Source organism: Rhizomucor pusillus (assembly GCF_041956525.1).
Source record: "Rhizomucor pusillus strain CBS 183.67 unplaced genomic scaffold VTP01scaffold_1, whole genome shotgun sequence".
Lineage (NCBI taxonomy): Eukaryota > Fungi > Mucoromycota > Mucoromycetes > Mucorales > Lichtheimiaceae > Rhizomucor > Rhizomucor pusillus.
The window spans coordinates 2081506-2109505 of NW_027192143.1; the positions used below are offsets into that span (position 1 = coordinate 2081506).

Here is a 28000-nt window from a genome sequence, read left to right on the forward strand (position 1 = left end):
AAATATTGCCACGTGACGATCGCAAAAAGAGTTTAAATTTTTTTACGGGCATGGCTCGCTCGTTTCAACTATTCTCTTTCTCTGTTCTCCATTTGGATGCAATGTCTACTCCCAACAACGAAGAAAGAACCTCAAGTGACTCGGAGGCATGACAAAGAAAACAGAAAGTATCTATTTGTTATTAATTTGAAGCTGACTGTTTAGTCGCCCACTATGCCTCTCCAGCGTGCGCTAGAGAAACGCGCAGTGCACGAGTACACTTTCATTGTCATGGAAGAGGAAGAAATTGCGGCCTGTCTCGTCTCCAGAAATTAGGCAAAAGATGCAAAAACACAAGAAGGAAGAGTTGGAACGTATTACCCTGCAATATTCGGTAAGACTATCTATGCTCAGTTCAGCCAGTGACTTACCATTTTTTTGTAAAAGGTCAGCGCCAGTCTGAATAAAACGCGGTTTTGCTGGAAGAAGCAGATCAAGTCATCGTCGGACAAACTCCAAAGTCTGTTGCTACGACATTGAAACATGCAGCACTCACTCGATGTCCGCACTTTTCAGAAGCGAACAACAGAGATCGTCAAACAATAAGGTACGTTATATGTCATTTCGTCGAGCTGTACTGAATATTTTGAACAGTATCGGGTTAAGATCATCCTGGACTTGACGGCTGAACATCCAGATGGCCAAAGTACCCTCTTTGCGGCCTCTAGCTGAAAGCAGCTCCGAGAGAAGTTCCCAGCGGCCTATGTTGAGAGGCAAACCACGGCGACGCTTGACCAGAAGCTGAAAACGGTCGAAAGTCTGGCCGCCAAAGGGAAGATAAAGGCTGCTCTCAAGGAGGCGGAAATCGAAGAAGCACACGCCAAAAGAAAAGAGAAGTCCGCCCTTTTTCTCTGCAAGCATGCATTGAAATTGCTCGTTGTTCACCAATATTTATTTAACGATGAAGTCGACGAATCTGAGCAAGACTATATCGTCAAGTGCTTAGGGGCCTGCGTTTGAGTACCTTGTGGTTTTTCTAAAGAAAAATAGCGGTGTGGAGACAGACGATGAGTATCATGAGACTTGAGTGTACTCTTTATTCTGACAAGGAAGAAACCTTTTACGAAAAGCTCCCCAATAATAAGTACGCAGCTGAGTCTAATAATTGACAAGCTATTGGTTAAGTCATGAGATGATGAAGTACCGACATGTGGATACCAGATACCTGTTTGAAATAGTGCCAATATGATGCAAGTGGTAATTCAAAAAAATATACGTTTACATTTGAGCTTACTTTTGGAAAAGGGGAGAAACGTCATGCTATTTACATGCTGAACGATTTAAAATCGATTTACGCGTCGTCAAAGACATGAAGAACGAAGAGCACAATGTTTCCGTGGCCGAAGTTGCTTGTTATACCCCGACACCGCGCAAGTTAGCCGATGACTACGTCAAGACACTCATTGAAGCCAAGCAGGTCGTTGATCTGTGGGCACTTCATGCGCCCGGGCTCTACGTGGCCACGCGCCCAAGAAAATACCACTGGCCATTCTCCTGCCAGCAGCTCCACACAGCCTCCGTCAAATGCATTCGTCGTTTTTATGTTTCAAAGATCACACAACGTGCCTTCAGGAGCTGGTTGCTGGAGGCGAACCATATGCAACAAGACAAGAAGAAGGACATCAGCAGTTCTACCAGAAAAGCGACTTGGGTGCGGGAAACCTGGTTGGCCCTTTATAACAACGATCAAGTGTTGCCTCCACCCTCCTAAACATCTCTTTTCGTCCTCTGGCTGAAAAATTAGCAATCTTCCTTTTCTTTTATTCATTTTTCTACTTGTAAGACAAAATATATTCTAATTACAACCAACTGCCAAAAGCTATGGATATGGTCGATGACCTGTCTCACAACCTTTCAGATCCGGGACATCTGCCTTCATACATCTCCCTTCCATGAAAGAGCTGTCGTACAGAGTCCGTAGTCCGATTATGAGTCTTCTGGCCGCTACCGACATGCACTTCCGTCGACGACAGTCCTGCATATCCAACGTCTCCCGGGACGTCGCCAGCCTTGGGCAAACGTCTGGACGAACAGTAACCAATTCTGGCTGAAATGGAGAACCATTGATGCTGGTGGCCATTAAATATCTTTCGTAAGTTGGTAAGAAAAGTTTTCTTTATAATTCGTTTTTACCTAAGCAATTTTGCATGGCAAGCGAAGATTTCAGCAAGTCAATAAGTCTATTTCAGCAGCGGCTAACAAGATTAGCACAGCGTTTGCGTAATTCATATGGCTTTAAACAATAAACTACTATGGCATCGACAGATGCGAATTACTGCAGTGATTGGTAATAGCTGCCTACCACCATCACTCGTTTTATTCAATTGGGTATGCCAACATTAAATAAACTAGTTGGTACTTTTTGCCTTTACTCAAATTCACTGGTCTGACTCAATCTGGGAAATGGAGGGTCACATTCACGGAAATGACCAAAATTCAAATATCATGGTTCACATTCGCATACTCAAAAGATCTTACCGCAGCTCATGATCACTCCCCAATATACAGACATCAAGTTACTATGACAGCCACATCATAGGTGCTCTCTGTTGCGACACTTACCTAAGCATTTGTGGGAGAGAGCGAACTTACGCTATTGGACGCTTCGCTCGTGACCACCGACCAGAACTGCTCTGTAGGATTGAGCTCAGGCGTATATGATGGAAGACAGGCACATCGATATCCCCAAGACACAATATACTTGCAGATGTCGCTACTGATGCCGTTCATATCTATAATCCAGGAAATGACAAACCAACCGAATATCAAACTGATCTTCTCGAAGAAGAAACTGCCAACGGTAATGGAGACTAAAATTCTTTGCTAGAGATTTTGATCTATTTCATAGGCTTTTTGAGGTCCTGAGAGCACAGAACAAGCAAACTTCTTCGAATCAGCTGTTTTAGAGCCAAATGAACGGACCCTTTTAATAAACTTCAGCAACAAGATGTCTCGTTAAGACTTCTACCCTCCACCATTCGTTGAAGTTAGAAATTATTGAGAGGATGAAGGTGTTTTTATTTGTTTTTTCTGGTTCCTGGCCACAACATTGAGTCAATGGGGAGTAGAGATTAAAAGGAGAGAAATAAACAAATTTTCTACTGTATATAGAGATATATTCTTTATTTTGGCTTTTACAGTGAAGTAGATACTCCAAAGAAATTTCTTTGGCATATTTTGGAGCATCATCTATTTGCAGCTGCCAAGGTACGACGGGCACAGTACAATCCCGGCAGGTCCTCCGTTCCTGAGCGGGCTACCAAAAAAGATTGCCCGCCCAATTTCCATTTATAGAGTTCTGTCGTGAGGGAAAAGAGCATGGATGTAGGCAAACTACACAGCATGTAAAGATTGACATCGTGCGGAAGGTTCAGAGCATCTTCTTGGAGCTTTATCAGAACACGAATCTATCCACACGGGAAAATTTCATTCCTTGTAGAGCGACTTGACCGCATCCTGCTCTGCTGCGGGCTTTCTCATCCGAAACATACAGATTCGCTGAGAAAAGGTTTCACCCATCTGAGCGACTAAACATTCCAGAACCTTTTCTAGTAGCAGCATGAATGGCGTCGTATCACAAATAAACGTGCCACTTGCTTCGGCCATTTGTGTACAAACACTGTGCTCAAATGTAGAAACTGCAAAAGTAGAAAGAAAAAAGGATATAATTCAACAAGGGATAGTAAAAATACAATATACAAGATCGTTAAAGGAAGAAAGTATACAAACAAGGATGGAATGCAATGCAGTGGTTGCAATTGATCGGATGACGGTGTGGGTGTGCGAGAGCGCGTGTATATAAAGGTAATAAGATGAATAGCTAGACAAAAAGGCAGCCCTGCTGCTGCTGCTACTGAGGCTTTGGCAGTTCTTCGGTAGTCATGTTACTTGTGGTACTAGTGGTGGGTGAAGGCACCATGGCATCATAAAAGTGCTTGAATTTTCGAGGATTGGGAATGTATATATTGTATTCCGGCAGATATGTCCAGCATGCGGAACAAACAGAGCCACGGAGAACGCCGTCGTTGCAAACAGGGCATCGCACTTGGCAATTTGAACAGAACCAGTCTGTATCTAATGCTTTGTTGCATTCTCCACAGACAACACCAGGCTCGCCTTCGGGGAGTTGCCAATCTGGATCGTCAAGGTACGAATAGAGAGATGGTGGCGATGGGGGTTCCGGCGTTGCCGGAGGCGACGGAATGTAGCTCATGAGTAAAAGGTGTGCGGCTGCAGACTTCAAGCTCTGTGCCTTAAATAGTTATTTATGTTCTTGACGACAAAATATGCACAGACAAGGCGTACAAAAACGTTTCTCCAGGGCAACCTTCCGGGCGGATCGGCCAGTTGCCGCTTTGCAATTTTCGACCCGATGCAGCCAATGTGACACCGGTTTCTCTGCTTGGGAATACATGGTCCACCACGTGTGGGATCAGAAAACAGTTAGAGTCAGGAAACATAGCACGATTCAAGGTTTCAAGGGGGCGCTCGGAGGTTACCTAGCCCTTTTGTCAATTTGACAAGAGTCGATCAGGACTGAGACATTTTCGTAAACATTCCAGCCCAGAATACGGGGTACCTGACGATGGGTCCCGAAGAGGATGGGGGGAAATCGACAGATACGTTGATACTGAACTCATTACCTCAGCAGCTTTTGATGAACCTTCACGTAACCAAAAGAACAAAAGCGACAGTTGTGCGCGGTCATGTTGTTCCGATCCACTCTTTTCTTTTCCCTCCTTTCCCTTTTTTGTATCCTGTACACTTGGTTGTCATGCATCTTGTCGTAACTGCTCTGCATGCATCTTCATGCAGTCCTCTATAAACTGACCCCCCGAAACCTAAAACCCACTCATTCAAAATCGCCTGCCATGTGGCAAAAGATTCTCCATAATTCGTACAGGCTTTTTATTTGCACGGCGTACTGGGCTACTATTGTTAGACTTCCGGCAAATCAGCCTTCAAAGTTGGCAAAATCTCCCTGTAATCACCGTAGACCAAATGTTTGTAATCGAGTGCATCGATGGTCTCCTTAATCACATATGCCAAGAGCCTTGCAAACCCCCGATGACCAAAGGACACTGCAGCGTACTGAGCCACAAAGGTTTGATAAAACTGAAAGAAGCTCTGTCTTGTATGCAGCGATGATCTCCGCCATGCATCTTCGAAAGATTCTGCAGGTGCTCTCTTCCCTTGCTGTCCTTCGAATCCATCTTGTCCCATATGCGTCTGGCATACCCGATCAAGCCAGACGTCTGTCCATTTTTCAACCTCGTCATCGAAAAAGACTTCCTTCTCCATTGCTAGATTCATATCTGCGCCTGCTCGGTCACCAACCACAAATATTTTCATCAACGAAACAACTGCAACATCGTGATCGTAGTTTGTCTCAGCCAGGAGAATCGATGCAGCCTCCAAAGTTGCTCGAATGATTTGCGTTTCACTAAATTTGCTGTGCTGCGCTGTCTGAGATTTGTCCATGTAGAATACTTCATCTATCGGCGAAAATACCCACGACGTAGCGGTGGTAAATATCCTTGGCTGTGCGTACATGAGCGTCGGCAGGTTGGCTCCATCGTACCCAAAGACCGCTCGGGATGCAGCTGCATCTGATTCGTGGTATTGCAGATAAAACGGCGATAATACTGGCGCTAATCTCATCCCTATCCGTGACAGAACACAGTGCTGCACAAGCTCTCCCGCTGCCTCGGCTTCAGCTGCACATCCAAACACAGCTTCAAACGTAACTTGAAGTTCAGCTTCGTCCAGTCGGCCTGGCCATAATCGAACCCGCACAGACCTGTCCTTGACCTCTTTAATCCACATCCACATCGATAACCGTCCGAGAATGCCATCCTTATATACTCGATGGGCCATCTTGCATACTTCTTCTGAGCATAGGCTTTCCTTAGATTTTTCTGCAATCGCTGCAAATGTGGAATGCTTGACAGATGCAAACGCCTTGAGGAATTGCATATATCGCAAGACACCATTGCTGTGACCAGAACTAGTCCACCTTGCGCCTGCTTCTTCAGTGATTGATTTCCAGATATCAACGTAGCTGACTGTGTCGTCCATAGCCGGGAACTTGTCAATGTAACTGCAAAGTGCCGCCAAATATCCAAGAGCGGTTTCCAGAACTTCTTCTTGTTGGTTTGTACGTGTAATGGCCATTATCACCGGCAAAAAGGCTGTAGGCTGATGCCAATCGATTGCATGCGCAGGCGTGGTCTTGTGAGGATCAGCAGCAGCATGCAGCGATAGTTCCAAAAGGCTCATCGCACACGCTGCTCTTTTGTTGTCTAATTCGTGCGTCTGGGTAAGCACTGCGCGGAGCCAGGAGATCATGGGTTCATGCAATTCTTGCAACGCTGGTACAACAAAGCCGTAGCATAGCAAGACTCGAAACAGTTTGAGAGTTTCTATCTGCAGTGCGTAGGCATAGTACTGCATCGGCTCGGGGGCTGCTTGCGGCGATGTGACGAGATATTTCAACGTAAATGCAGCCTTTGCACTGATTACCTTGGCAATGTTTCTACTACCTTGGCTAAGAATGGTCAACAGTCGCAGCGCTGCAAGACTTGGATACACAGATGTAACATTATCACAGGCTTGTGTGATGGGCCATTCTCTGTCGACCAAACCCCATTCAAGAACCAAATCAAGTAAATCATGATGCAGGATTGCTTCGCATACGTCAGGGCCAGCTTGCGCCATATGCACCAGCATATTTGTAAGACGTTGCATTGATACAGAATCAGAATCACGCAGCTCGCTGTCTCTTCCCATCAAATATCGCATGCGCGCGAGTATGTTCATCCGTACGAGTCCACGCACAAGGTCCTTCTCCGCAAACTTGGCATCATCCACCTCGTCCTCTGCCTTGCCTTGCTTTTTAAAAAACTCGACGAATCGATCCTGGAAACTTCGTACCGATTGCTCGTTGCGATTATCGGAAGCGGGTATCGCACGGACATATCCGAGAAATTGATTAAATTCCTTAGCATCTCGAACCGTATCGTCTTCTTCCCATTCTTGTTTATCGAGCACAAGTGCTGCCATGGCTTCCACAGCGCTTACAATGACAACCAAATGCCGATCATCGAGCGCCGATCGCAGGTAGATCGTCGCTCCAAGATCTGCTCGTCGAAATACATTCAGGACCCCAGTATCCCGTGAACTTTTCGCTTGCCAAAGTATGCGTGACAGTGTTGTGAGAACTATTGCGCGCTGCGATGGCATCTGACTTCGCGACAAGTGAAACAATTCGGCAAGCGTATATCCTGCCTTGTCAGGTTCTTCACCGTGATGATGTAGGCCTTTGTGTACGGGTATATCAGCCTTTGGATCAATAACGTTGCCCGAGAGATCGAACCGTTTTCGCTTGAAAATAGCATCAGATTCCGTCATGGGAGTGTCATCGACAGCAGCAGGTGTTGGTTGAATATCCATCGTCCATGCCAACTTTTCTTCCTCTGTTGGTCCTTTCACAGGCTTCAAATTTAACTTCTGTTTCTCCTTCTCGTTGGTGTCACCTTTCTTGTGACGATTTAAAATGAAGTCGATCGATTCACTGCTAAGAGTAGCAAATATCTCCTGCCGTGCTTCCTCAATCTCTTCAGCTGACATGGATTGAATCTTTTGCACGTTCTCAGCCTCAAAGCTTTCCTTGGGCAAGACTTGCGATGCTGACGACTCATACATCGGCTCGGGAGATAACTTACGTCGTGCCGGCCGCGGGAATCCATGTACATGTTGCTGCGACTTTTGTGTACCAGGTGGCAGTGTGGGCGGTGATACAGCATCGACAGTGTTCTCCTTGACTTCACTCAGGACGCTGCCTAGCAGCGATGTTAAATCGAGCATGTTCTTCGATACGGGAACATGGGGCTTGTCTTGCGTTTCAAATTCGTTGTTCTCACTCTCTAGTGCTGGCATACCATCCAAAGCTTCCTCCTCTTTTAGCTGACTTGACCCAGCTGACAGGTGATCGCCCGTCTTTCTAGCAGCTTGTCTCCGTTGTGCAAATAAACTTTGTCCCTTTGGACGGGATCCACGAGCTACCGTTGCCGCTGGTGCATGCTGTTTAGCAAAGAATTCGTTCTGTAAACGTTCGAGATCGTCGTCATTTCCCAACTGCGGCCGAATCGATCGTCGCATATTACAAGCGAGGCTCTCCAATCAAGAGCTTGATCCTGCTCCCAAAATGGGCAACCGCAGAATTCGTGACGGTTAAATTTCAGAGCGATGTATAAGCGTTCGAAGACCTTCTTCCGCGATCGTTGACTTTTAATTCTTTACCTTTACAATGCAGTCTGGTATGTGCTTTTGATGAACCGGCGGAAGTATGAATAGGACTAATGTTGTGCATTAGACTGGGATTCTGTTACTGTCATCCGCAAACGCAATGCTGACAAAGCCAAGGTAACCCGTAACGCAAGTGATGTAAACGCTGCCAGAAGAGTAAGTATGCAAATTGCCAATCCTGGGTATAACATTCACTGACAACGTGATATAGGCTGGAGCAGTCATTAGCACCGAGAAGAGAAGTAAGTAAATACGTTATGAAGAAAATTATTATTCAGGAGGCTGACGGTCTACCGCAGCTGTCACCAACGCCAGCCATGCCAACACTGATCACAGACGTATCGCAAAATTGGATCGAGAAAACGACGTACCTCCTCCACCAAAAGTAGACCAGTCTGTGGGTCGTGCTATCCAAAAGGCTCGTCAAGAAAAAGGCATCACACAGAAGGACCTCGCTCAAAAGATCAACGAAAAACCTCAAGTTGTAAGTAACGATAGAAACTAATCAAGGTTCTAAAAATCCACTAATACATTATACAAAGGTCAATGAATATGAATCCGGCAAGGCTATTCCTAATCAGCAGATCCTTGGCAAAATGGAACGTGCATTGGGTGTCAAACTGCGAGGAAAGAACATTGGTGAACCATTGACTTTTGGCAAGAAGAAGTAAAGGTGCTTTCGGCCACTATGCAACCGACGAATGCCTTAGATGCGAGAAAAAACAGCGATCCCCAGGAATCACTTGTGCTGATTTGCGAAAGGGACGGTGTCGAAAGCTGTATACCAATATGATAGAGTTTGCCTGGCAGTTCATACACTGCATTTGTATATTTGGAAAAGAAATAGAAAAGGTTGTGTTGGTTGCAATGGTTCGCTCATGCGGAAAATGTTGATATTATCGTCTGCGGTACGGATTTGTTTCTTGTAGTGCTGAGTATGTTATTCCAACGCAGTTGTGGTACTGTTTCGAGTTTGTTCAAAATTACGAGTAAGGAACAAATAGATAGTTCGCATAAATCCTTACTGAGAAGAGGAAAGAAATAAACGTGCTCATCTCCTGTTATTCTTCGGACCGGATCGACCATTATTCTGATTCGATATGTCTAGTGTGTGTGAGGTGGGTTAGTTCCTTTCGAAGCACACGCTGTCCACAACAACCAGTATTCAGGTTTCAAAATGCATCTGCTGTGCCAAAAAGATCAGGATGCGATCAATTTTACAATGACAGATATTCATTTTGTAGGTTTCACAAATGTGCCTAGTGGGGATTTCAGCATGACCCGGATTTTCGCTTAAAGACTCATGTTTCAAGCGAATACCACAAGAAACGATGCAGGCCTTGTAACTCCTGGAAATTCCCAGGAGATGATTGCAGACGATGTTGATTGCGATTCGTCTGATACAGAGCCAACGTACAATGTCGAGTGGATAGACACTGACGACGAGGAAGATTCAGACTATTTGCCGCAGGACATGCATAGACGTATTCCGTCACCGCCTCGCATACTGGGAAAAGAAGATAGGAAACGAGTTCGAGTGCCTTCTTCAGGCAGTATCTTTGAACCTTCAGTACGACGAAGGCTTGAAGTTGACGCAGACATGAGCCCTGCAGAGCGAGTGCGACGAGCGATTGATACAGTAATCGATGCCGCAGATGATTGCGTGGATTTAAGTTACTTCGGCCTGGGCAGTATACCGGACGATATCAAGGAACTGCGCTATGTTACTGTATTGCACAAGGAGAATAGCGAGGCAGCAACTCTTAAACTGTTCCTTGGCGGAAATGCTTTGACTCGGCTTAATCCACTCCTGTTTACGATAAAGAACCTCTCCGTTCTCAGTCTTCGGGCGAACCATCTGACATCTCTTCCCTCCGAAATTGCTCTACTTGAAAATTTGGTCGAATTATCCATTGGCAATAATATGCTGGTAAGCTTATGCCAAATACTCAATCTCTGGTTTGGATACTAATATTAACCAATACAGGAATACTTACCAGCAGAACTGTTGCTGCTGAAACGGCTGCAAGTAGTGAGCCTCTGGCCTAATCCATTTCTCCCCCCTGCTGTCGGCGGTCAACGTCAAATCACTCATGAGATCCCCTCTTTGCTTGAAATTTCGTGTCGGTATTATCTGAACAGCCGACAATCTGATATCGATACCCTTCCGTCTCATATTCATGAACGACTTGCGTCTGTCCCAGCAATGAACCTCTGCTTCCAATGCAAGCTGATGTTTAATGACGCTGCAGTGCGTGAGATTGCCTGGCACACCTATTTTGATATCCAAAATGTGCCTTTCCTCTACCGCTTTTGTTCGATTCAATGTAACGAGGCATTCCATCGAACAGAACACAAATGAGCTCCACGAAGTAGTACATATACCCGACACTTCCAATCTGCTAACATTTTGCAATCACAATTACTCCAAACTTCCCTTGCTTTATCCATGTACGTTTCGATTTCTGTTACCATCCTTTCATTTAACAGTAAACTAGAGAGGAAACGGAAAAAAGGAAATCATTTACAAGCGTTGGTATATCAGATGTTTCAGAGAAACAGTGAAGAAGGACCGCGGAAAATAAAATTACAAGATAAGGAGTCTATGAGCTCATACCACAGGCTTGGAACAATAATAAGTTAGGATACACGGCCAAGAACCCGATACCAGCATATACTATCAGCTTGGTTACAATATCGACATCGTAACGCAGTGGAACATCTTCGGCAACCAGCATGGAGGCCGCATCAAACACAGCATCCTGAACCTTTTCATCCAGACTTTCTGGGCCGTTAGATCCGCGATGCTTGAACTCTTGCTCCACGGCTTTGCGCTCGTGCAGATCGATGGAGGACTGGATACCGACATGCTCTGCCTCTGCAACCGAGCTCGTCAAATCGCGTAAATCAAGCACTGAAGGTATGGGATGAATGCTTTCCCTGTTTAGACTTTTGTAAGTTCTGGCGCCGATTTCAAACTTGCGGTGAGGGAGATTGAAGGCGCGGTAAATTGGTGGGAGAATAAAGTAGCAGACACGTTTGCAAGCAATACGCCAACCAAATAAGATCGCAACTCCTAAGTGAAGAAGATTAGTATATTCTTAAGAGCCTGTGCCACGTAGTACGTACCGAGAACAAGCTTCGCAAGGACCACGATACATGCAATAAGGAACGGTAAGGAGTTGAATGCAGTCGTTCTTTTCCCAAGCTGGCAATACTCAGAGTGTTCGCAAAGCCATCCGCCAGGGAATACCCCAATAAGTACACCCATAAAGCAGACACTGTCCTCGAAACAGGGGCAGCGTTCAATCGGATCAGGACTGACAACAACTTTGTGTTACATGTCTAGTATAGTTTCCGGAAAAGCGGGACTTACTGGATGCCAACAAGTGCAAGGCATATAAGCACAGCGATGAAGACTAGAATTCAGAAATATGGTTAGCGCAGGGCATCGGTGACGACCGAGCAAAGGCACGTAACTTGCCTGGCAAAAGCGAATCGGAACTGAATAGACTATCAAATTCTTCTCTGTAAGTCCACTGGAACCAGTATAGTACATAGGCCAACAGCGATCCACCAATGATATCTAATGGACTCGATCAGGACAAGGTTCCCTCCTTGCAGAACCCATTTAGCTCTATTTACCTGTCAGCGAATGCATTCCACAGTAGAGCCTGCCGAACACAATGCTGCCAGCATAGACTCCTGCGCCGATGAAACATAGGACTCGAAGTGGCGACTCAGGACTCAAGGATTCACATGCTAGCGCAATCATGAAAAGTGCCGCTGAGATCGAATTAGTTGAATGAGTTGATGGGAAACCATATTCTAAAGAAGTGGAGGAAGACATGCTGAGACGATGGACTGGTGGCGATAAAGGTCTCGGAAGGCACAGGAAGTCCTTGTCCCACGTTATACATCAAGTTCTGCAGGATATACCATTCTAGACTTTAGCTTACTTTGATGAACCCGGACGTGAACACCCCTAGCGCTGTCATGGATGCTACACTGCAGCAAGCGTATTAGCCGCGTTACAAAATGATCTTAGCCTCCTTGTTCTACAGGTCTACCATGCCTTTTTGGACGTGTACCCATGTCGAACCATACTAGGATGGGTAGAAAGATCATAAAGAAAGTGTGTGTACCGAGGTTGGCTGTCCATAAAAAGTAACTATCAAGCAAAGGCGTGCGGATCGAGTGCTATTTCGTACATTCTTTTGTTAAGTGTCTTCGAAGCAAATAAACGACCATATACCATTTGATAATATGCGTATAGCTTAATACATTTGTGCCAACTTACCTGCAGTTTTGCGATATAAGGTGTTTCACGCCGAACGATCGGCAACAGCATGCGACGCAGCTTCGCTCTCCAAGGATGGAGTGCTTTGTCGTAAACCCGTTCATCATGGGTCCCGGCATCGGCGTCGCAATCGATTGGCTTGAATACTTTGCGACCCATCGCGCGAGAGTCAAAAGGGGAAGAAAAAGGGAAGAGACCGTGGCTTACAGTGCATGGAAAAAGGCACTTGTGCTTTAAATCTGTCGCACAGACAGAAAGTCGAGTCGTGAGGTTACGCCAACTCGATGCAAAACCCCTTTTACCCACCAATGCTTGAACTACAACAGAACAGAGCGTTTCCTTAATTAAGTTGCAGAAAAGGCTTTATTCCAGTACTATTACTAGAAAATATAATGAAGATTCCACTTGTACTTTTGAACTATGTAGTAGATTTTGACGTTGCCTTGGCAATAAAGCTTCCAAGATCAGAGTGTCTTGGAACTTCTTGGCGGAAGCAGTACATCTCCACATAATGCTATTTTTCACAGTATTAAGTGCTTCTGCTACGCCAGGTTTATGATTCTGATGGTCCTTGTGAACCAAGATACTTGCATGCATATTAAAGCAACTCGTGGATTCTCTACTGACAAGCTCCTGTTAATGCGTGGTGACAAACATGGCTTGCGATGGTACATTTCAATATTTGGTTTTCTCTTACATTTTGTTCGCCATCTCTTTAAATCCAAGATAGTCTTTCGTCTTTAGTCATTGTATATATGATCAACGGTTTGGAATTCGAGCGTCCTTACGCAATTCAGGAAACGCTCCATTTGAGACTATTCAAGACTGCCATATAACCTGCTCCTAGCCTCACGGAGGCGATGATTGAATGGACTATAACAAAAAAAAAAGCGAATAATGGTTAGTGAGTTTAATTTAACGTCGCATTTTTTTATATCTTCAGTTCAAGAGACTACCTTCGATATCAATCGAGTATATACACAACTTAGCAAAAGTAGTAATACATTTTAGGTTTCTGTCACGCTCCTAAGGATCTTTGAGAACAGACTCGCTCGAAGTAAGTGGCAGATTGAGTCATGCAGCTACTATTTAGAGGGCTAAATAATTTTGCATTGTACGTGCGTTTCGCAAAAAAAGAGGAGGAAGTATTGATTTTGATAACTCAGTAATGTGTCTACGAAGGTGAATTCAATGTCTATGTTACATAGATAATCAACGCTTCACTTTAATGTGTCGCATGAAGACAAGCGTTTGGGAACGCAAATGCTTAAGACAAGCTGCCGAGCGAAAATTTCAAAGTCATTTTCCTGGGATTTGCACCTGTCAGGCTCAAAAGCCGGATCTGATTACATATGCAGTAATCGAGCTTGCCTTAGCTCCTGTGGAAGTGTCTAATTACTTTCTATAATAATAATACCGATCAAACACCCAGAAATAAGCACAATGCTGGAAGCTCCGAGTCTTATTTACAAGAAACACAGCATTAAAAAATTTGACTCTCACGAGTTAAGGCTTAGCATTCCTCAAGAGACTGAGAAGCGATGTGCAGTACAAGCATGAATTGAACCCGTTCTGTTCGGCTGTTGATGAATAAAGATACCAAGGGATAGAGAACTATAGCAAGTCAATTATCTATTTTCTCGATTGCCATCCACAATAAACCGGAACTCGATGGCGCTGCGCTTGCTGTGGCGGAGAGGATGCATAAACGCTGGAGAATGGAGGTTTATGAGAGCCAAGGGACTTGACACGCGCCTCCTAATCTTACACGTCCTCGAATTCAATGTTGCTTTCTGTGTTTGCAAAATCAAGCGTAAAACGCTTTTAAGATCCAACAAAAAGTTGGCAGCAGTTACCATTTAAGTGAATAACTATCAACAGTCGTGTGGACTTCGCGCAATTATCAGCTCGTTCTCGCAGCCCAATTCCTGGGCGCAGATTCACGGCATGTAATGACCGCTCTACTCCGCAAAGCCAACCTGTATAGTAATGATTGCCGGTTGCAAAATGGATCTGGTTTACGGTACAGCTGGTTTCGTTTGACTTTTCATTTCGATATGGAGACTGTTGTTGATATGTCTACGTGTCATTTAACAAGTCAAAAGGGGCTAAATCGAGAACTACATTCAAAAGACCCTGGCCCAGAATGTTTTGCTGTGTAACTCTAACAATCAATGGTAAAAAATCCTACATTCTGTGCCACTAGAGCGACCGTTTATAAGCTCATCTGTGCATGTTGCACCGTTTTCGAAGATGGCTATAAATACGAGCAAGAGATAGCATAGATTATCGAGCGAAGTTTCGTCTCAATTCTTGTTTGTCACCCCCAACTCTAACCACAATTGATTGTCCAAAATGACCAATCTTCCGGATTTCATGACCGATCCTAATGCTGTCCTAAATGATTAGGACCATGAATGGAGATACAACCGCATTCCTGACTATACCAAAGTCAACGAATATTACGAAAAGGGTAAACACATTTCTACAGAATAGTTCGTCGGAGGAAAAGCTAAAAGTATCGAATAAACAGAGAAGACCAAGAATCATCCCGAGGGAAGTCTGGAATGGCTAGTATCCAATTTGGTCAAGGTATTCCGGGAAATGGAAGCGTACTTATGGCCCTGTAATTCATAATCTGTGTCGTCAATCTTTAGAACTGGGAGAAGGAAATGTCTTACAAACTTCGAGCCGACCAAATTCGTACCATCAACTCTGAAAAGTACCGATTCTCGGTCAACGGCCAAAAATGGCACAACATTGAAGAAATGCTAAAGGTATGAGTTTCAAAAGAAACATGCACGTTTAACATTGTATCACACATACATCCTTACATGTGAACATAACACAGATTGGCACCTACAACGCGCTTATCGGTGATACAGAGCTGTACAAGGCAAGTGAGAGTGATTTCGCTGACTCGCACAAGCTCTTCAAACGTGCACTTCGCGCATTCTCCTGGGAAGTCCTGGAAGTGTATAGCGGTCCACCGACTGTAACTTTCAAGTGGCGGTAAGAAGAATAACACAGTTACAGCAATAATTTGTTCCTTAATCATTGGAGTATACTATAATCATTGGGGGTTGATGGTAGGGGATGTATCCATCAAGCTGGGTGACGGCAAAAAGTTGGAGGCCCACGCGACAAATGAAGTCGTAGAAACAGTCGGCATCACTGTTGCTAAGGTCAATGAAGGTTTCCAAATCGAACAGGTAAAAAATATTACTCAGGAATATGCTGAGTGTTGCAATCGACTAAACCAGTAAAAGCTATGCAGTTGGAAACATACTACGACCCCAACATTTTGATTCGTGAAATGACCAAAAACAGGAAGGGCAACAACAGTCAATCCACTTCCGGATGCCCATTTGCATCATAATCACGAAGCATCACGAATATGTAAAAGCTCAATAGCAGAATATCGCAAGCATATCTAGTGTATCTGAATATTTAAATATCTGTGTCTTCGATGAACAAAAAGAGCGGAAGAAATGTTATTTTGACATTAAATAATAATGATAGGGAACTAGATTTATGCTGCTACTTCTGCGATTGCAGATAACGATCACGCTCGCGCTGAGCCGGTGTTTTTCCCTGAGACACGTTACGATGCATCCATGGTATGGATCCGCGTTGCTGTGCTTGTTGCTTTCGCACAGTCGTGCATGTGACATTTTTTTTCCTTTCCATCGCCTGTTGTTTCTGCGCCTTCGATTGCTGCTGCTGCTGTGATTGCTGTTTTTTTATAGATTGTTCTTTGACAGTGTTAGGCTTTCTTTCATTATACTCGTCAGCTGGGATCACAGTGCGCACGGTGGATGAAGAAAACGATGCCGTTGGAACTGGTGCTTCCAAATTATCTTCACCTGCAAATACTGCTGCCATCGCTGGTTGCTGCTGTGCTCGCAGCAGCAAGTTATTTCCACGGATTGATATGCTTGAAGCTCTGCTAGCGACAGAGTTGCGGATACTAGTTGCTATACCAACAGAAGAATTGCGGGATGCTAGACTTCCCAAAGTGACTCGTTCCTCGCCCGATTTCCTTTCAGCTATGCTTTCTTTCTCTACGCTCTGATTCAAAGATAATGCCTATATGATATTAGCAATCGAGGTCTTGACCATTATCTTTACATGCTTACTCCTCGCAAAGTAGCCGGTGGTGTTTGTTCCACGATCGGAACCATGCTATCTATTTTTTCAGGTTCATTTTCGTTCTGTTCAGAAGCAGTGGGCTCTGCTTGAGATCGTGGAAGAGAACCTAAGGAACTATTGCTTGGGCTGTTACACACTGATGATTCTTTCTGCCACCAATTGATGATATCTTGCACGCTAGGATTGCGCGGCAGTCCAAGGGATGTTAGTTCCTTCGTCTTTTCCTGGATCTGGTCTGCTGACGAGGACTCTGGTGACTTTTCTTTTTCGTGCTTTTCGCCTACCGAAACTATGTGTTCGGCAGTAGGGATGACTGAGCGTCGCTTGGAACGTACAGATGCATCAAGTATAACTAGCCGCGCAGCAGATTCTGCGGAGACTGGCGTTGGTGGTACAGACTCCTGTTTGGGGTCTTTCTCGCGCTGCTTTGATTGCTGCTCGTGCTCCTTTTCAGTTCCGTTCATGGATGGATTTTCGACATTCGCAGGCTCCTCGAGAGCAACCTTTTCCTCGGTGACGGTGTTTGGAGTTGGTTGAGTTTCTTTTGAAGCTGGTATCGATGGATGCGATGGTTCTGAGAACAAGTTTTGGAGTCTGTTAGCAGATTGCTTTTTGGGTGCTGTGGATGCTTTGCGCATGGACTTGCGCAGTGTCCCGCGTATTGAAAGGCGTGGCTGCTTCTGCTGTTGTTGCTTTTGTTCTTCATACATGTACTTCTTGTAGAGCTCAACGGCTTGTTCGGATAATTCAAACTTGTCAGAAAATAAGGAGGCTGTCATGGGCGGCAACGGTAACGAAATATGAAAATCATCCTCGTGTTTTGAATCCTCCACGATCACCCCGATGTCGTTCCTGCTATGCTTTTCGTCGAGTGGATCTGCTGCTATTGTTGATTGTCCTGCCAATCTGCTCGACGATAAATCTTCGTGTTTGTTTTCTTCTGCCTTATCCTTCACTCTGCTCCTGCGTTTCCACACGGTATAAAGGATACCGAGTATTATCAATAAGCACACAATAACAATAATAAGTGCGATTGTCCACATGGGGAATCCAGTGGAAACAGGATTATTTGTAGGAGCTGTTACAAACATGCTAATGGGTAAGTCCATAGTCTCGATACCTGTAAGTCGTCGTCTAACCTGCGGATACCACTATTGAAGTATGAATTAAAATAATTATGAAGGATATTAGGGCATGCTTTGCCATTGGCAATGTGCTCTTTGGAGCTATTAAGATTACTTATAATAGAGGGTTAAAGAAAGAAGATGGAAAAAAATAAAATCAGACTTTGCCCTAGGGAATAGGAGCTGCTTTCTCGCGCAGGAGCTAGAATCTATCGCACACCGCTCATTCACCATACACGATAAACCGAAAAAAAAATCCTTGGAGAAAGGGGTTTGTACTCATATAGGGGAAGACGAGGAGTTCAGCAAAGTAATACCGAGACCGATAATACGAAAACACGATGAAATGCATCAACTGCTTTGTTCATCAACCTTAAAATCGTTTCTTTCCTCCCTTGTTATTCGCAACAGACAGCACAAGATGGAAAATTCAATACAGTATACCACAAGTCGCGTACTTGTCAGGTTTTGTTTGAGAGGTCCGACGATGGCTTGTTGCTTTCCTCAGTAGTGTTGAACACACACCGGAAATGCTTTAAGCGGACACATTAGTTCGTGGGTTACGTTCTTCCATCGTTTCTTACGCGTTCCCGTCTGCAAGATGCTTTTGAACCCAAATAACTTTATATGAAAATGAAAACGAGATGGTATCTGTCTCTGTCTCTCTCCTAAATGGTGTCGCTAGGCCGTACTTTAGCACCTCTGACACCGAACCATCGGCGACGAATATAGTTTTTCGCCTGCCTTGGTGGCTTGGATTGCAATCGATCTGAGAGTGATATAGAAGTGTGTTGCGAGACATGCCGAGAAACGGAGCATTCACCGTCTGCCCTGGGTTTCCATCGTGAGATTGCATTCGTAGAAGTCGATAAGGCTTCCCTGAGGCGTATCCATAAAGGTCGCTGCTCCTGCTCCAAATTGTTTTGCAGCCAATCCGCATCCATGGAATCGATTGCCGTCGGTTGTCTTCCAGCATGGTCAGCAGAGAGCATGGGAGGAGGGGAAGGACGCTGCCGTGCTACATAGGGGATGTGAAGTCTATCTGGGAATACTTCGTTGGTTGTAAGAGTGATGAAGGAGGCCGTTGGCACTGAAGGTGAAGCATCTAGCGGGGTTGCCAAGCTGGATGTTTCACAGGTATCGTCGGTTGCACATGATGCGAACGAGTTACGTGCAATGGTCATGGTGTGTCAAACGCAGTTAAGGAAGAAGCAAGAAGAAAAAAAAAGATGATAGAAAAGGGGACATAACAAGATAGAAAGGATTGCATATCGAACCGAAAGAGAAAATGTTCCGAAGCGACCAAAGAAAGATTGACAAAGTCTATCGAAATTCATTTCCTTCTGTTCTAGGCTTCCCAGGGAACGATACCTTTCACAACAATATGCCTCTGGCGGTTTTTGCCCTCGTCATTCGTCGATGGCAGCCGTCAAGATTGGTTCACAGCGATTACCAATCTTACCAACAGCTAGCAGAATATGTATGTTTGCTCAAGTACACTTGGCTTCTCTGTGCTCATGAAGCATTCACAGCTTCCAGAAGAAGTCTTCAATGCTCGAATGGAAAGGCTTCAACTGCTTATCCGCAAGGAATTCCCAAATATTCACCCAGACTCGTATATGTTCTCTGTGGCCATCTTGTTAGTAATAATTACGGCAGTGTTCTCAATCATCGCTCGGGGACTCGAGATCTCAATGTGGTACCCACTCTTGATTCTCCTGGCACCGGGTTTACTGGCATACTGGACAACTCGACGTAGGAGCATGCATTATCTCAAAATGAGTCAGGTAAGTGTCCAGAATTTGGTACCTGCATACACCTGCGTGTTATCTAAAATTCGTTTTAATCAAAGTTTCAAGATTCTTTGCATACATGCTTGAAAGACATGACAGCGCAGGATATCTCACGACAGGTGAAATGGGATTATCGACGCCTGAGAGAAAGTGATACCGCTCACGACCTTCATCTGAATAAACCTATCAGCAGCTGGACCATCAGCCTTATCGTGGAAGCCAGTCAAGTCGATCCAGAGATTGATTTCCGCAGTGAACTTGGTGAAGCATTACCGACATATGAAGCGGTTACTCGCGATGTTGTTTTGGACATTGGTCCAGCGAGACAAGATTTGCCTGGTGACTCACGGCCTTCTGATGGTATAGATTTGGCTGATTGTCACACCATTGAACCTCCACCGTACTCAGGAACGCGAGGCACTACCGTCTCTCCGCCTGCCTACGACAATATTCTTAATGCAAACAATACAGGAAGAAACATACATTAATAATATCATTATTTGCATCATCCTCCCCGCCACCGACACTCCCTCCTCTTTTTTTCTTTTGTGTCAAATTTATATGATCTTATTCGATCTTATCCCTCATTTTATCGTCTACTCCTCGTGTCTCAATCATCTTTTCTCCATGTAAACCTGTCTTTGTAGTTCTATTGTACGTTGTAATATATATTTATATATTATAGGCTAACTTTCTTCTTTGTTGGCTTGCTATGAAACGCCAGTCTGATACGCATTTGATGACATTACATGATCATCCAGTAACTTTTTAGGATGAAAACCCAACGGTGATACTGCTGGCACTTGGAAAAAAGGTGATCTGCTTGACAATGCCGCCGACCATATGACTTTATGATATCTGTGCTACATAAGAGCATTTTCCTGTTTGCAATTAGCGAATTTTTGCATTGGCAGACAGCGTAAATCTTTGTGGCATCAAACAATTCGATAACCTACTTCAGATCCTGACGAGATCGAGGTGTAATGGATATGACTGGAAATAGTCAGGAAAGTGGTCAATTCCCATGTACTAGATATCTTATAGGACAACATGCTTGCATCTACACTATACATTTCCCAGTTATAGGAGATATTAAGCAATCAATTTCTACAGTTACATTCGTTACTGTGCCAAGCGGCAACATCCTTTCTTCTTTTGACGCTTGTGGCGGTGGGTCCAGCATGCTGTGACTATCAATTTTTTGCTGCTGCTGCTGGTCTGCCGCTTTGAACGGAACCCCTCTTTTCTCCAGCTGAAATAAATAAGAATGTGGAGCATTGTACGTCGCTCAGTTTTGACAAGGACAACACAACAATTGCGATTCGCAAGCAGCAAACCAAGTGGACGTCCAAATAATGAAGGCTCAACAGCCGGCGATTCTCGACTAGAACTCATACGACGTGTTTTGTTTGAACCTGCAACCCGTGAACCTAGCATTCAACTCGAGGGTGAAGCTTTAGAGCAACACGAAACGATCGAACGAGCATGGAAACTCCATAAAATGCGTGAGAGAGAGCGAAAGCAACGAGTATTAGAACGTCAGTTCCGATCGATCCATGCTGCCATGACAGAACTTGAAAAGACTAGCGACCGTCTGTACAAAGGTGCCATCGTCAAGAGTCGACACACCACCTATCCCAGCCAAGCTAAAATCCCTACCGATACTCCATCACCGCAAGGATGGGACTATTCATTCAAAGCATCTGAATAAATTGTATTGTAGTCATAGTTACTTTCTTTTGGACCAGCGCTTAGCAACATGTTTGCTTGCTTCGTAATCCGCCATTTCGCCGCGATGACCCTCGTGAAAGCATCGGCTACAGAATTTTTCATTGTCGCAATCCTCGCATATGATGGTGGCATCTTCATTACAAACGCCTTTTTGACCGAAACAAATACATTTATAATTAGATCGGACATCATTTCCTATGCTTGATGATTTACAAAAACTTACAGCACCAATCTTCCATTTCGTCGTACAGTTCATCAGGTTGTAACGGCTTTGGGACAGCTCCAGGCGCTGATATTTTCGACGAAGGAGCTTTGACCTCGGTGTTAACGACAGGGTTATCATTCTTCAATGCAAGGTATCTTCTTGCTAGATCTTCGTCGCGTTTTTGGTCCAGGTGCAGGTATTTCTGCTCAACGAGGGCTTGATCTCTAATTTGTTTTATCAACTCACTTGCTTCATTATCGATATGTTGATCATCTCTTCCAAGAAAAGCTGCAACTGCTTCGTCAACTTTGGTAATATGCTCAGGATCTATCGTATTTTCTTGGTCGTCATCGTCATTCTCCAAATCTTCCAGTAATTGGTTTATCTATCATCAAGATTATAATGTATGAAAACAATAGCATAAAGTCCCAACTAAAGCATTAAGCATTCTCTTCTACCTCGTCGTCATCTACTTTTATGGTCTCAGGTAGCTTATAATCATTTGAGGACGTAGTAGGCTGTTGTGCAAACACTTGCTCAAAACGCTTCGCTAGCTCTTCGTCGCTTTCAAAATAAACCTTCAGCCTCACGGAAGTCTGATATATAACTACAGTCAAATCGTCTTTTTACCTACCTTTCAGTTACTGCATTGTCGTTTCCCTTGAGCTTTGCCACACGACGTGCAAATTCGTCATCCTTCATTGAGAAAGAATCAAAGTCTGCGTGAAGTCACGAGTCCCAGCACAGAAATACAGGTTACTCCCAGATCAACTTCGAATACGCAATGGATCTCCTAGATAAGGTAACAGGACAGTTGGAAAGTATTGATCTGAAAGGTATGTAGTTTGAGATATCCAGTCCAAGATGCCCTTTATCTAATAGAGAAACAGACGACGACATTTCTGCGTACATTGCCGGAATTGTGCAAGATGAATCGATACCTACCGATGAAAAACGAGAAACTATAGCAGACTTTTTGTCTGCGACAACGGTATTGCGTGTGGGTTCTCGATGGTTTTATTGCTGCTTCTAACAGACAACGAAACACAGGAACAAGATACGGAACAAGTGATCAGTCAAATCCTGGATGATTGGAAAGCGTTTCAGGAACAGAAAGTAAAGTTAGAGGCGGATAAAAAGGCAAAGGCACTCCAAGATGCACAAGGTAAGATGAAGGCGAACAGAGAGTGCTTATATGTAAAGTGCTTAAAGTCCATCATGGAAGAACGCGAGAAGGCTCGGCAGGCGCAACTCGAAAAGGAGCGACAGGAAGCTGCCGAAGCTCGTCAAAGTTCTGCAAAGCAGTTGACAAAAGAGGAACGTGCGCAACGCGAGAAGTTGATGCAGCAATATGGATATGATTTAGATGAAATCCGCGAGAACGAACAAGGAGAAGCAGAGGTTGTATATAAGGATCGATCAAACTCGAAAAGGTCCAATGAAGGTATATATTTATCAGTTCTTACGTTGTATTTGAACAGGTTGATGACCAAGTAAATACAAAGATTCAGTGCTAGGTGCAAATAGAAATGCAGAGATAATTAAACAACAAGAACAGCAGCGGAGAGAGCAGATGAAAAAACAAGTGGAAGCGGAAAGAGAGCGCAACAAGATGCTTCTGGAGAAGCAGCGCCTTAAAGAAGAAAAGGAGAAGCGAAGAACGCAGAAAAGAGAGAAACGGCGCTTGTAACATGCAAATGGGAAAATTTACATTACCGCCACAGTTAGTTAAATATCCCGTTTTCCTTCTTCGTACACAGTCTTGACAGTCGGAAAACGTAAAGATAAAACGCCATCTTCGTTGGTTGATTCAGCGAAATACTGTACAGTTATCGGTTTGCCAATGATAAGTTCAGGGTGTTTAGCATACTTTATCCTCTGATCAAAGGTAAATCCAGAACCAACGCTGACGGGATTACCCTTATGCTCAATAAGGACGCTCGTCATAACTTGAGTATCCTGCCCAGTGCTTGGCAATCGCATGCATCCAGTTTCAATACTTTTAACGATATACTCCGCGTCTTGCCATTCCTTGATTTTTAACATGTTACGGCTGTGTACCGGTAAATCAGAGCAAAGTAATGCAAACATAGAATTTCCCAAATACCTCCGTTTGCCTTCATAGGGTGAATTAGATCGCAATATTAGGCCTTCCCATCCATGCTCAATCGCTTCAGCTTTCATACACAACAAGTGCTCGACTGAATTTACTTTTCGTTGGTCAACGACAGCGAGATGCGGTTGCTTTTCGCCGATAAAGTCGATCAGTCTTCCTTGCCTTTCTGTGAATACGGTGTCTCCTTTGCCCTTTAGAAACGTATCTAAATCGATGAGGTCGAATACATGAAAGACTGGATTCGGCATGGGTTCCTGCTGCCGTCTGATTTGCCGTAACGCCATTTTGAAGTCTTCCACAGGTGGATCCTGGCCCTGTTTGTATACACAAATTTCCCCATCGAGTACAAAAGATGCAAACGGAAGCTTGGCAGTTACTAGTCGCCGTTCGATATCGTCCTGGACTTTCTGAAGCGTATAAAACGCTCTACCCGTTCGTGAATAAAATCCAACACTATCGCTTGTCACGATTGCAAGGCATCGAACTCCATCTAATTTGCGAGAAGCATACCATTCTCGGTACGGATATTTTGTCCATAAACTAGCTTCTGTCCCTGGATGTAGCGTTGACGCCAGGGCAACACCAGGTATAGGTGCCTTGTCTGTGAAAATTGCTCTGTTCAAAGTTTGTGTGGATACGCCGATCTTCAAATTGCGGTCGAGCACGCGACAAAACATCGTTTGCAGTGCTTCTGTGTTGCAATAAGCGCAATAAAAGGATGCTGCCGCCGCCAAAGCAGCATGACCTGTCAATTGACGGGAGGACAGAATGTCAAGAAGCTCCGGAAGGCTTTTCGGTGGTGGTGGAAGCTCTTTCGCCTGTTTCATATATGCAAGCATGGTTTTGGAGGAGATGAAGTGACGTGCATGCGGATCGTAGATGCGTGCCATGACGCAGTGGCAATCAGGGTACTGACGCAGGATTGCCTCCTTGCCAGCCTTTGTGGTGTCTCGGTTCACTGCTTCGGATAGCTTGCATAGCCGCTCAAGTAATACTGCTGGGCTCTTGGTAGCTTGTAGGAGCGGCTTGAAAAATCGCATGAGGTGCAGGAGCGCCCAGGACAAGGCTTTGAAGTATTTAATATGGATTGATCCTTCATATCCCAAAGTCCTCGGTGTATTTGCGGTCCTTTCAATGCGCCAAAAACATCTTTTAGAAGGAAACATTGAACTGATGGCGATGGAATCGAGCCTTTATACATCGGATATCGTAACATTTGGTATGAGGATCTCGCATACAGTACCCTTGCTCATTATCACGGTAAGTTGCTTCAAAATCCAATGCAGTTCCAATCAGTCGGGCTTTTTCAGCCCAGATGTATAATCTCACGTGAACCTGGGCAGCTTCCACCACAGACCGCCTTCGGGGCGTAAGTCCTGCTTTGCTTCATTTGTTTGCGCAACCCCACCATCATCAGCCAAAGGCTAGTATTGTGAATGCACCGATCTATGCAAGCATTCACATTAAATCTTAGATGCGCGGGAGGTCCCCGGTGAATTCTGGGAATACTTTTAGTGCAAGTATATGATTGTTCAGTTGGATGCAAACAGTGTGCTAAAAGTCTTTTGTTTCTTCAATATCCTTCCTTCTTTGTTTCTTTCCGCTGCATCTTATTTTCTTCTGATTGTATTGCTGTCTTTGTAATTTAACTTTGTCAATTCTATATATAATAAAGATAAAGACGAGAAAGATAATAAAAATAATGGTCCATGTGGTGCAATCTCGGTAGCCTTCCTCCATATGCGCTCCGCTCAGTATAGGCGTATTCAAATGGACTACCTGCACTACAGCGATTACTATAATTCCCGCCCGCTAGTGCAGAAAAGGACACGAGAAAGTTAGTTGCATGAAACATCAAAAAAAAGCGAGGAGATGTCTCGGTGAATATCTCGTCTGTATACGTAGACGCATAACAATCCATTTTAAGCTTTGGTGCATTTTCTTTTTGTACAGCAATTGTTTACTTTCTCCATAAATAATCATGCCTACAGCAGCAATGTCCAACCGCCCAGAGTTGCTCAAATATTTTCGGCAACTTGGATTACCACAAACACACAATACCTCGACTTGGTTAAGTTTTAATAAGCTCACGAATGTCCTCGTCAAACCAGAAACTACACTCGTCGTGCAGAACCTAATAAGTACTGCTTGTGGCATCGAAGTGGCTCGAAAGGATGCGCGAATGTTCCTATCAGCTTACATGATTCTGACTTGTCCAGATGCAATATTTCAAGAAACTCCACAAGAAGAAAATTCCGTATGTGCATTAGTTACAGGTTGCGATTTTGAATTCCATCCATAAATTGACATCTATCTACTAAACCGTAGCAACTGCGAGACACTGCCCGGAACATGCTCATTGCCTTTGAAGAATGGCTGGCAGCAGAGAATCCGACAACAGATTTGGATGCTCAGTTTGCGGCTAGATATCGGAACTACATTGCAATATTCGAAACATGGAAATTACGTGATAAAAAGCGCTTGGAAGCTGTCATAATGGCCTACAGGAAGGAGGTAGCCATGCTCCAAAATGTCTTTGCAACAAGCGATAGTCAAGTGCATAGCGGGATCAAGATGTGTATCCAGGAAGCAGACCGTCGGCTGGAAACGTTGAGAAGAATGTAGAAATAAAAATTCACAAACTATGCGTGATCATCCAGGAACTGGAAGTTATCCACTACGCTATCAACATCAGCCGTCCTTCAAGGCATTTTATTATGGCGGGAGCAAGAGTGGGGGGGGGGTTGTTATTTGGGGGACATGTATAGGTAGAGAAGGGGGTATTCCAAGTAGATACAATCGCAGAGTTTTCAGAGAAAGATATAAATACAACGAGAGAGCGATCAAGGTATAGCGATATATATACTATTTACTTTAGAGTATCCTCTTGAGCAGTAACGGGCAGTACTGTGCCGAATACGTAATCCCACAGTTTCGACGTGATACCATATCCGCTTTCATAATTCTTGTAATGGTGTGCAAGATGATACCGCTTCATTTCTCGAAAGTGAATCTTGATAACTTGCGCATGATGAAGATAATAATGAATGCAGTCGTAGCAGACATAGCCGAAAAAAGCGCCAGCCACAAAGGCATGTGCCCACATCGCAGACAGACACAAATGTGTCAGTTTGATTACCGGAGTGCCGATGAGCACGGTCAATGCTGGAGGCATGACCAGACGGAGCCTGTGTGTGAACAGTTGGTTTAGACAGATGCACAGTATCTTATTCTACTGCACTGGAATGCTAACCTATCCATTGGCATATGATGATGGATGCCGTGAAGCGTAAAGTGGAATAATAACGCAACAGGATGATCCGGAAGCATATCATCAAGGTGGAATAGGAAGCGATGCAACGAATATTCGAGTAGTGTCCAAAAGAAAATTCCTAAGGCGAACCCCTGCAACGTGGGTCCATATGAAGAAGAGGCATTCTGCATAGATTGCCAAATCTGATATGCTACGAATGGTAGCCATATCATAGGAACAGTGTACCATGATGTTCGTGATAGAACATCCATCCATGGATTGCTGAAATAAGGGACGTAGTGAGGTACAAAACGAGGTCGATGCACTTGCTCGAGATAGTACTCTTTAGACCATGTCGCATTCCAAAGCTGTGGAAACAGCGGTTTTCGCAAATCAAGAAATTCGTCATCTCGTCGACTTTGCATTTTATGCAGTTTCTCCTTTGCGCTTTTGAAGCTGGTCGTCAGGTCGTCGCTATCGTGGATTGTGGCCAACTCGTCGTCATCTTCCACGTCGGACGATCGTCCGCTTCCGGACTCTTGCATCGACAAAGTTGGAGTGCTAGCCGCGCTGTCCGCAGCAGAAGAAAGAGCCCCGATGTAGTACTCGTCAAGAAGCTCGTAAGCAGCATCCGAATGGACGTGCAGCGATTCATCACTGAGAATGTCAGTCACATCCGTTCCAGCGAATTGTAACAGAACATCTGAACCGCCCGGGTGATCTCGTGCAAAGCCGGTCAGGTCATATACCCTGTTTTTAAATATGATCCAACAAGAACCCTCGCTATTATGTTCGTGTACTTGACTGGGCGTGTATACGACCATGCTGCTTTAGGTGTATCAGGTGAGGTCCGTTTGTCGGTCCCTGAGTAGGAAAAAAGTTAAAATTCACCCCAAATGGGCGCGACAAAGGTCCTGTCGCAAGCAGACTGGGCTATGAAACGAGTAGCCATACTCAGATCGAGAACACTCACTTGTATT

At 44.5% G+C, this 28000-nt stretch overlaps 18 protein-coding genes across 18 annotated transcripts; 9 read left to right on the top strand and 9 right to left on the bottom strand.

Annotated features, from left to right (window-relative positions):
- Positions 1-1348: 1348 nt before the first annotated feature.
- On the top strand, positions 1349-1750 carry VTP01DRAFT_903 (uncharacterized protein; the record flags this gene model as incomplete). The annotated part of the gene is made up of 1 exon (XM_069388217.1): positions 1349-1750. The coding sequence occupies one exon, from the start codon at positions 1349-1351 to the stop codon at positions 1748-1750; it is 402 nt and encodes a 133-aa protein (XP_069245323.1).
- Positions 1751-1803: 53 nt separating this feature from the next.
- Positions 1804-2769, bottom strand: VTP01DRAFT_904 (uncharacterized protein; the record flags this gene model as incomplete). Its single annotated transcript, XM_069388228.1, has 3 exons — positions 1804-1858; positions 1921-2126; positions 2632-2769. 3 exons carry the CDS (start codon positions 2767-2769, stop codon positions 1804-1806), a joined length of 399 nt encoding a protein of 132 aa, XP_069245324.1.
- A 1120-nt stretch (positions 2770-3889) lies between these two features.
- Positions 3890-4252, bottom strand: VTP01DRAFT_905 (uncharacterized protein; the record flags this gene model as incomplete). The annotated part of the gene is made up of 1 exon (XM_069388239.1): positions 3890-4252. The coding sequence occupies one exon, from the start codon at positions 4250-4252 to the stop codon at positions 3890-3892; it is 363 nt and encodes a 120-aa protein (XP_069245325.1).
- Positions 4253-4977: 725 nt separating this feature from the next.
- Positions 4978-8199, bottom strand: VTP01DRAFT_906 (uncharacterized protein; the record flags this gene model as incomplete). The annotated part of the gene is made up of 1 exon (XM_069388250.1): positions 4978-8199. The coding sequence occupies one exon, from the start codon at positions 8197-8199 to the stop codon at positions 4978-4980; it is 3222 nt and encodes a 1073-aa protein (XP_069245326.1).
- Positions 8200-8347: 148 nt separating this feature from the next.
- Positions 8348-9017, top strand: VTP01DRAFT_907 (uncharacterized protein; the record flags this gene model as incomplete). Its single annotated transcript, XM_069388261.1, has 5 exons — positions 8348-8357; positions 8414-8502; positions 8558-8588; positions 8646-8830; positions 8889-9017. The coding sequence occupies 5 exons, from the start codon at positions 8348-8350 to the stop codon at positions 9015-9017; spliced, it is 444 nt and encodes a 147-aa protein (XP_069245327.1).
- A 632-nt stretch (positions 9018-9649) lies between these two features.
- VTP01DRAFT_908 (uncharacterized protein) lies at positions 9650-10708 on the top strand (the record flags this gene model as incomplete). The annotated part of the gene is made up of 2 exons (XM_069388272.1): positions 9650-10276; positions 10334-10708. 2 exons carry the CDS (start codon positions 9650-9652, stop codon positions 10706-10708), a joined length of 1002 nt encoding a protein of 333 aa, XP_069245328.1.
- A 241-nt stretch (positions 10709-10949) lies between these two features.
- VTP01DRAFT_909 (uncharacterized protein) lies at positions 10950-12805 on the bottom strand (the record flags this gene model as incomplete). Its single annotated transcript, XM_069388283.1, has 8 exons — positions 10950-11422; positions 11476-11666; positions 11723-11765; positions 11831-11932; positions 11992-12247; positions 12306-12354; positions 12422-12546; positions 12647-12805. 8 exons carry the CDS (start codon positions 12803-12805, stop codon positions 10950-10952), a joined length of 1398 nt encoding a protein of 465 aa, XP_069245329.1.
- A 233-nt stretch (positions 12806-13038) lies between these two features.
- On the top strand, positions 13039-13482 carry VTP01DRAFT_910 (uncharacterized protein; the record flags this gene model as incomplete). The annotated part of the gene is made up of 3 exons (XM_069388295.1): positions 13039-13142; positions 13198-13314; positions 13377-13482. The coding sequence occupies 3 exons, from the start codon at positions 13039-13041 to the stop codon at positions 13480-13482; spliced, it is 327 nt and encodes a 108-aa protein (XP_069245330.1).
- Positions 13483-14089: 607 nt separating this feature from the next.
- Positions 14090-16025, top strand: VTP01DRAFT_911 (uncharacterized protein; the record flags this gene model as incomplete). The annotated part of the gene is made up of 8 exons (XM_069388306.1): positions 14090-14194; positions 15056-15119; positions 15180-15238; positions 15304-15423; positions 15498-15658; positions 15740-15760; positions 15842-15858; positions 15916-16025. The coding sequence occupies 8 exons, from the start codon at positions 14090-14092 to the stop codon at positions 16023-16025; spliced, it is 657 nt and encodes a 218-aa protein (XP_069245331.1).
- Positions 16026-16186: 161 nt separating this feature from the next.
- On the bottom strand, positions 16187-17907 carry VTP01DRAFT_912 (uncharacterized protein; the record flags this gene model as incomplete). The annotated part of the gene is made up of 2 exons (XM_069388317.1): positions 16187-16735; positions 16786-17907. 2 exons carry the CDS (start codon positions 17905-17907, stop codon positions 16187-16189), a joined length of 1671 nt encoding a protein of 556 aa, XP_069245332.1.
- Positions 17908-18590: 683 nt separating this feature from the next.
- On the bottom strand, positions 18591-19106 carry VTP01DRAFT_913 (uncharacterized protein; the record flags this gene model as incomplete). Its single annotated transcript, XM_069388328.1, has 1 exon — positions 18591-19106. One exon carries the CDS (start codon positions 19104-19106, stop codon positions 18591-18593), a length of 516 nt encoding a protein of 171 aa, XP_069245333.1.
- Positions 19107-19306: 200 nt separating this feature from the next.
- On the top strand, positions 19307-20203 carry VTP01DRAFT_914 (uncharacterized protein; the record flags this gene model as incomplete). The annotated part of the gene is made up of 3 exons (XM_069388339.1): positions 19307-19402; positions 19455-19709; positions 19775-20203. The coding sequence occupies 3 exons, from the start codon at positions 19307-19309 to the stop codon at positions 20201-20203; spliced, it is 780 nt and encodes a 259-aa protein (XP_069245334.1).
- A 779-nt stretch (positions 20204-20982) lies between these two features.
- On the top strand, positions 20983-21426 carry VTP01DRAFT_915 (mitochondrial 54S ribosomal protein mL40; the record flags this gene model as incomplete). Its single annotated transcript, XM_069388350.1, has 1 exon — positions 20983-21426. One exon carries the CDS (start codon positions 20983-20985, stop codon positions 21424-21426), a length of 444 nt encoding a protein of 147 aa, XP_069245335.1.
- Positions 21427-21444: 18 nt separating this feature from the next.
- VTP01DRAFT_916 (uncharacterized protein) lies at positions 21445-22353 on the bottom strand (the record flags this gene model as incomplete). Its single annotated transcript, XM_069388361.1, has 4 exons — positions 21445-21593; positions 21670-22036; positions 22110-22215; positions 22286-22353. The coding sequence occupies 4 exons, from the start codon at positions 22351-22353 to the stop codon at positions 21445-21447; spliced, it is 690 nt and encodes a 229-aa protein (XP_069245336.1).
- Positions 22354-22435: 82 nt separating this feature from the next.
- VTP01DRAFT_917 (uncharacterized protein) lies at positions 22436-23341 on the top strand (the record flags this gene model as incomplete). The annotated part of the gene is made up of 5 exons (XM_069388372.1): positions 22436-22487; positions 22542-22642; positions 22702-22816; positions 22877-23095; positions 23157-23341. The coding sequence occupies 5 exons, from the start codon at positions 22436-22438 to the stop codon at positions 23339-23341; spliced, it is 672 nt and encodes a 223-aa protein (XP_069245337.1).
- Positions 23342-23379: 38 nt separating this feature from the next.
- On the bottom strand, positions 23380-24807 carry VTP01DRAFT_918 (uncharacterized protein; the record flags this gene model as incomplete). Its single annotated transcript, XM_069388383.1, has 2 exons — positions 23380-23704; positions 23759-24807. 2 exons carry the CDS (start codon positions 24805-24807, stop codon positions 23380-23382), a joined length of 1374 nt encoding a protein of 457 aa, XP_069245338.1.
- Positions 24808-25748: 941 nt separating this feature from the next.
- VTP01DRAFT_919 (uncharacterized protein) lies at positions 25749-26392 on the top strand (the record flags this gene model as incomplete). The annotated part of the gene is made up of 2 exons (XM_069388394.1): positions 25749-26024; positions 26096-26392. The coding sequence occupies 2 exons, from the start codon at positions 25749-25751 to the stop codon at positions 26390-26392; spliced, it is 573 nt and encodes a 190-aa protein (XP_069245339.1).
- A 244-nt stretch (positions 26393-26636) lies between these two features.
- Positions 26637-27844, bottom strand: VTP01DRAFT_920 (uncharacterized protein; the record flags this gene model as incomplete). The annotated part of the gene is made up of 2 exons (XM_069388406.1): positions 26637-26955; positions 27021-27844. 2 exons carry the CDS (start codon positions 27842-27844, stop codon positions 26637-26639), a joined length of 1143 nt encoding a protein of 380 aa, XP_069245340.1.
- Between the last annotated feature and the right edge of the window lie 156 nt (positions 27845-28000).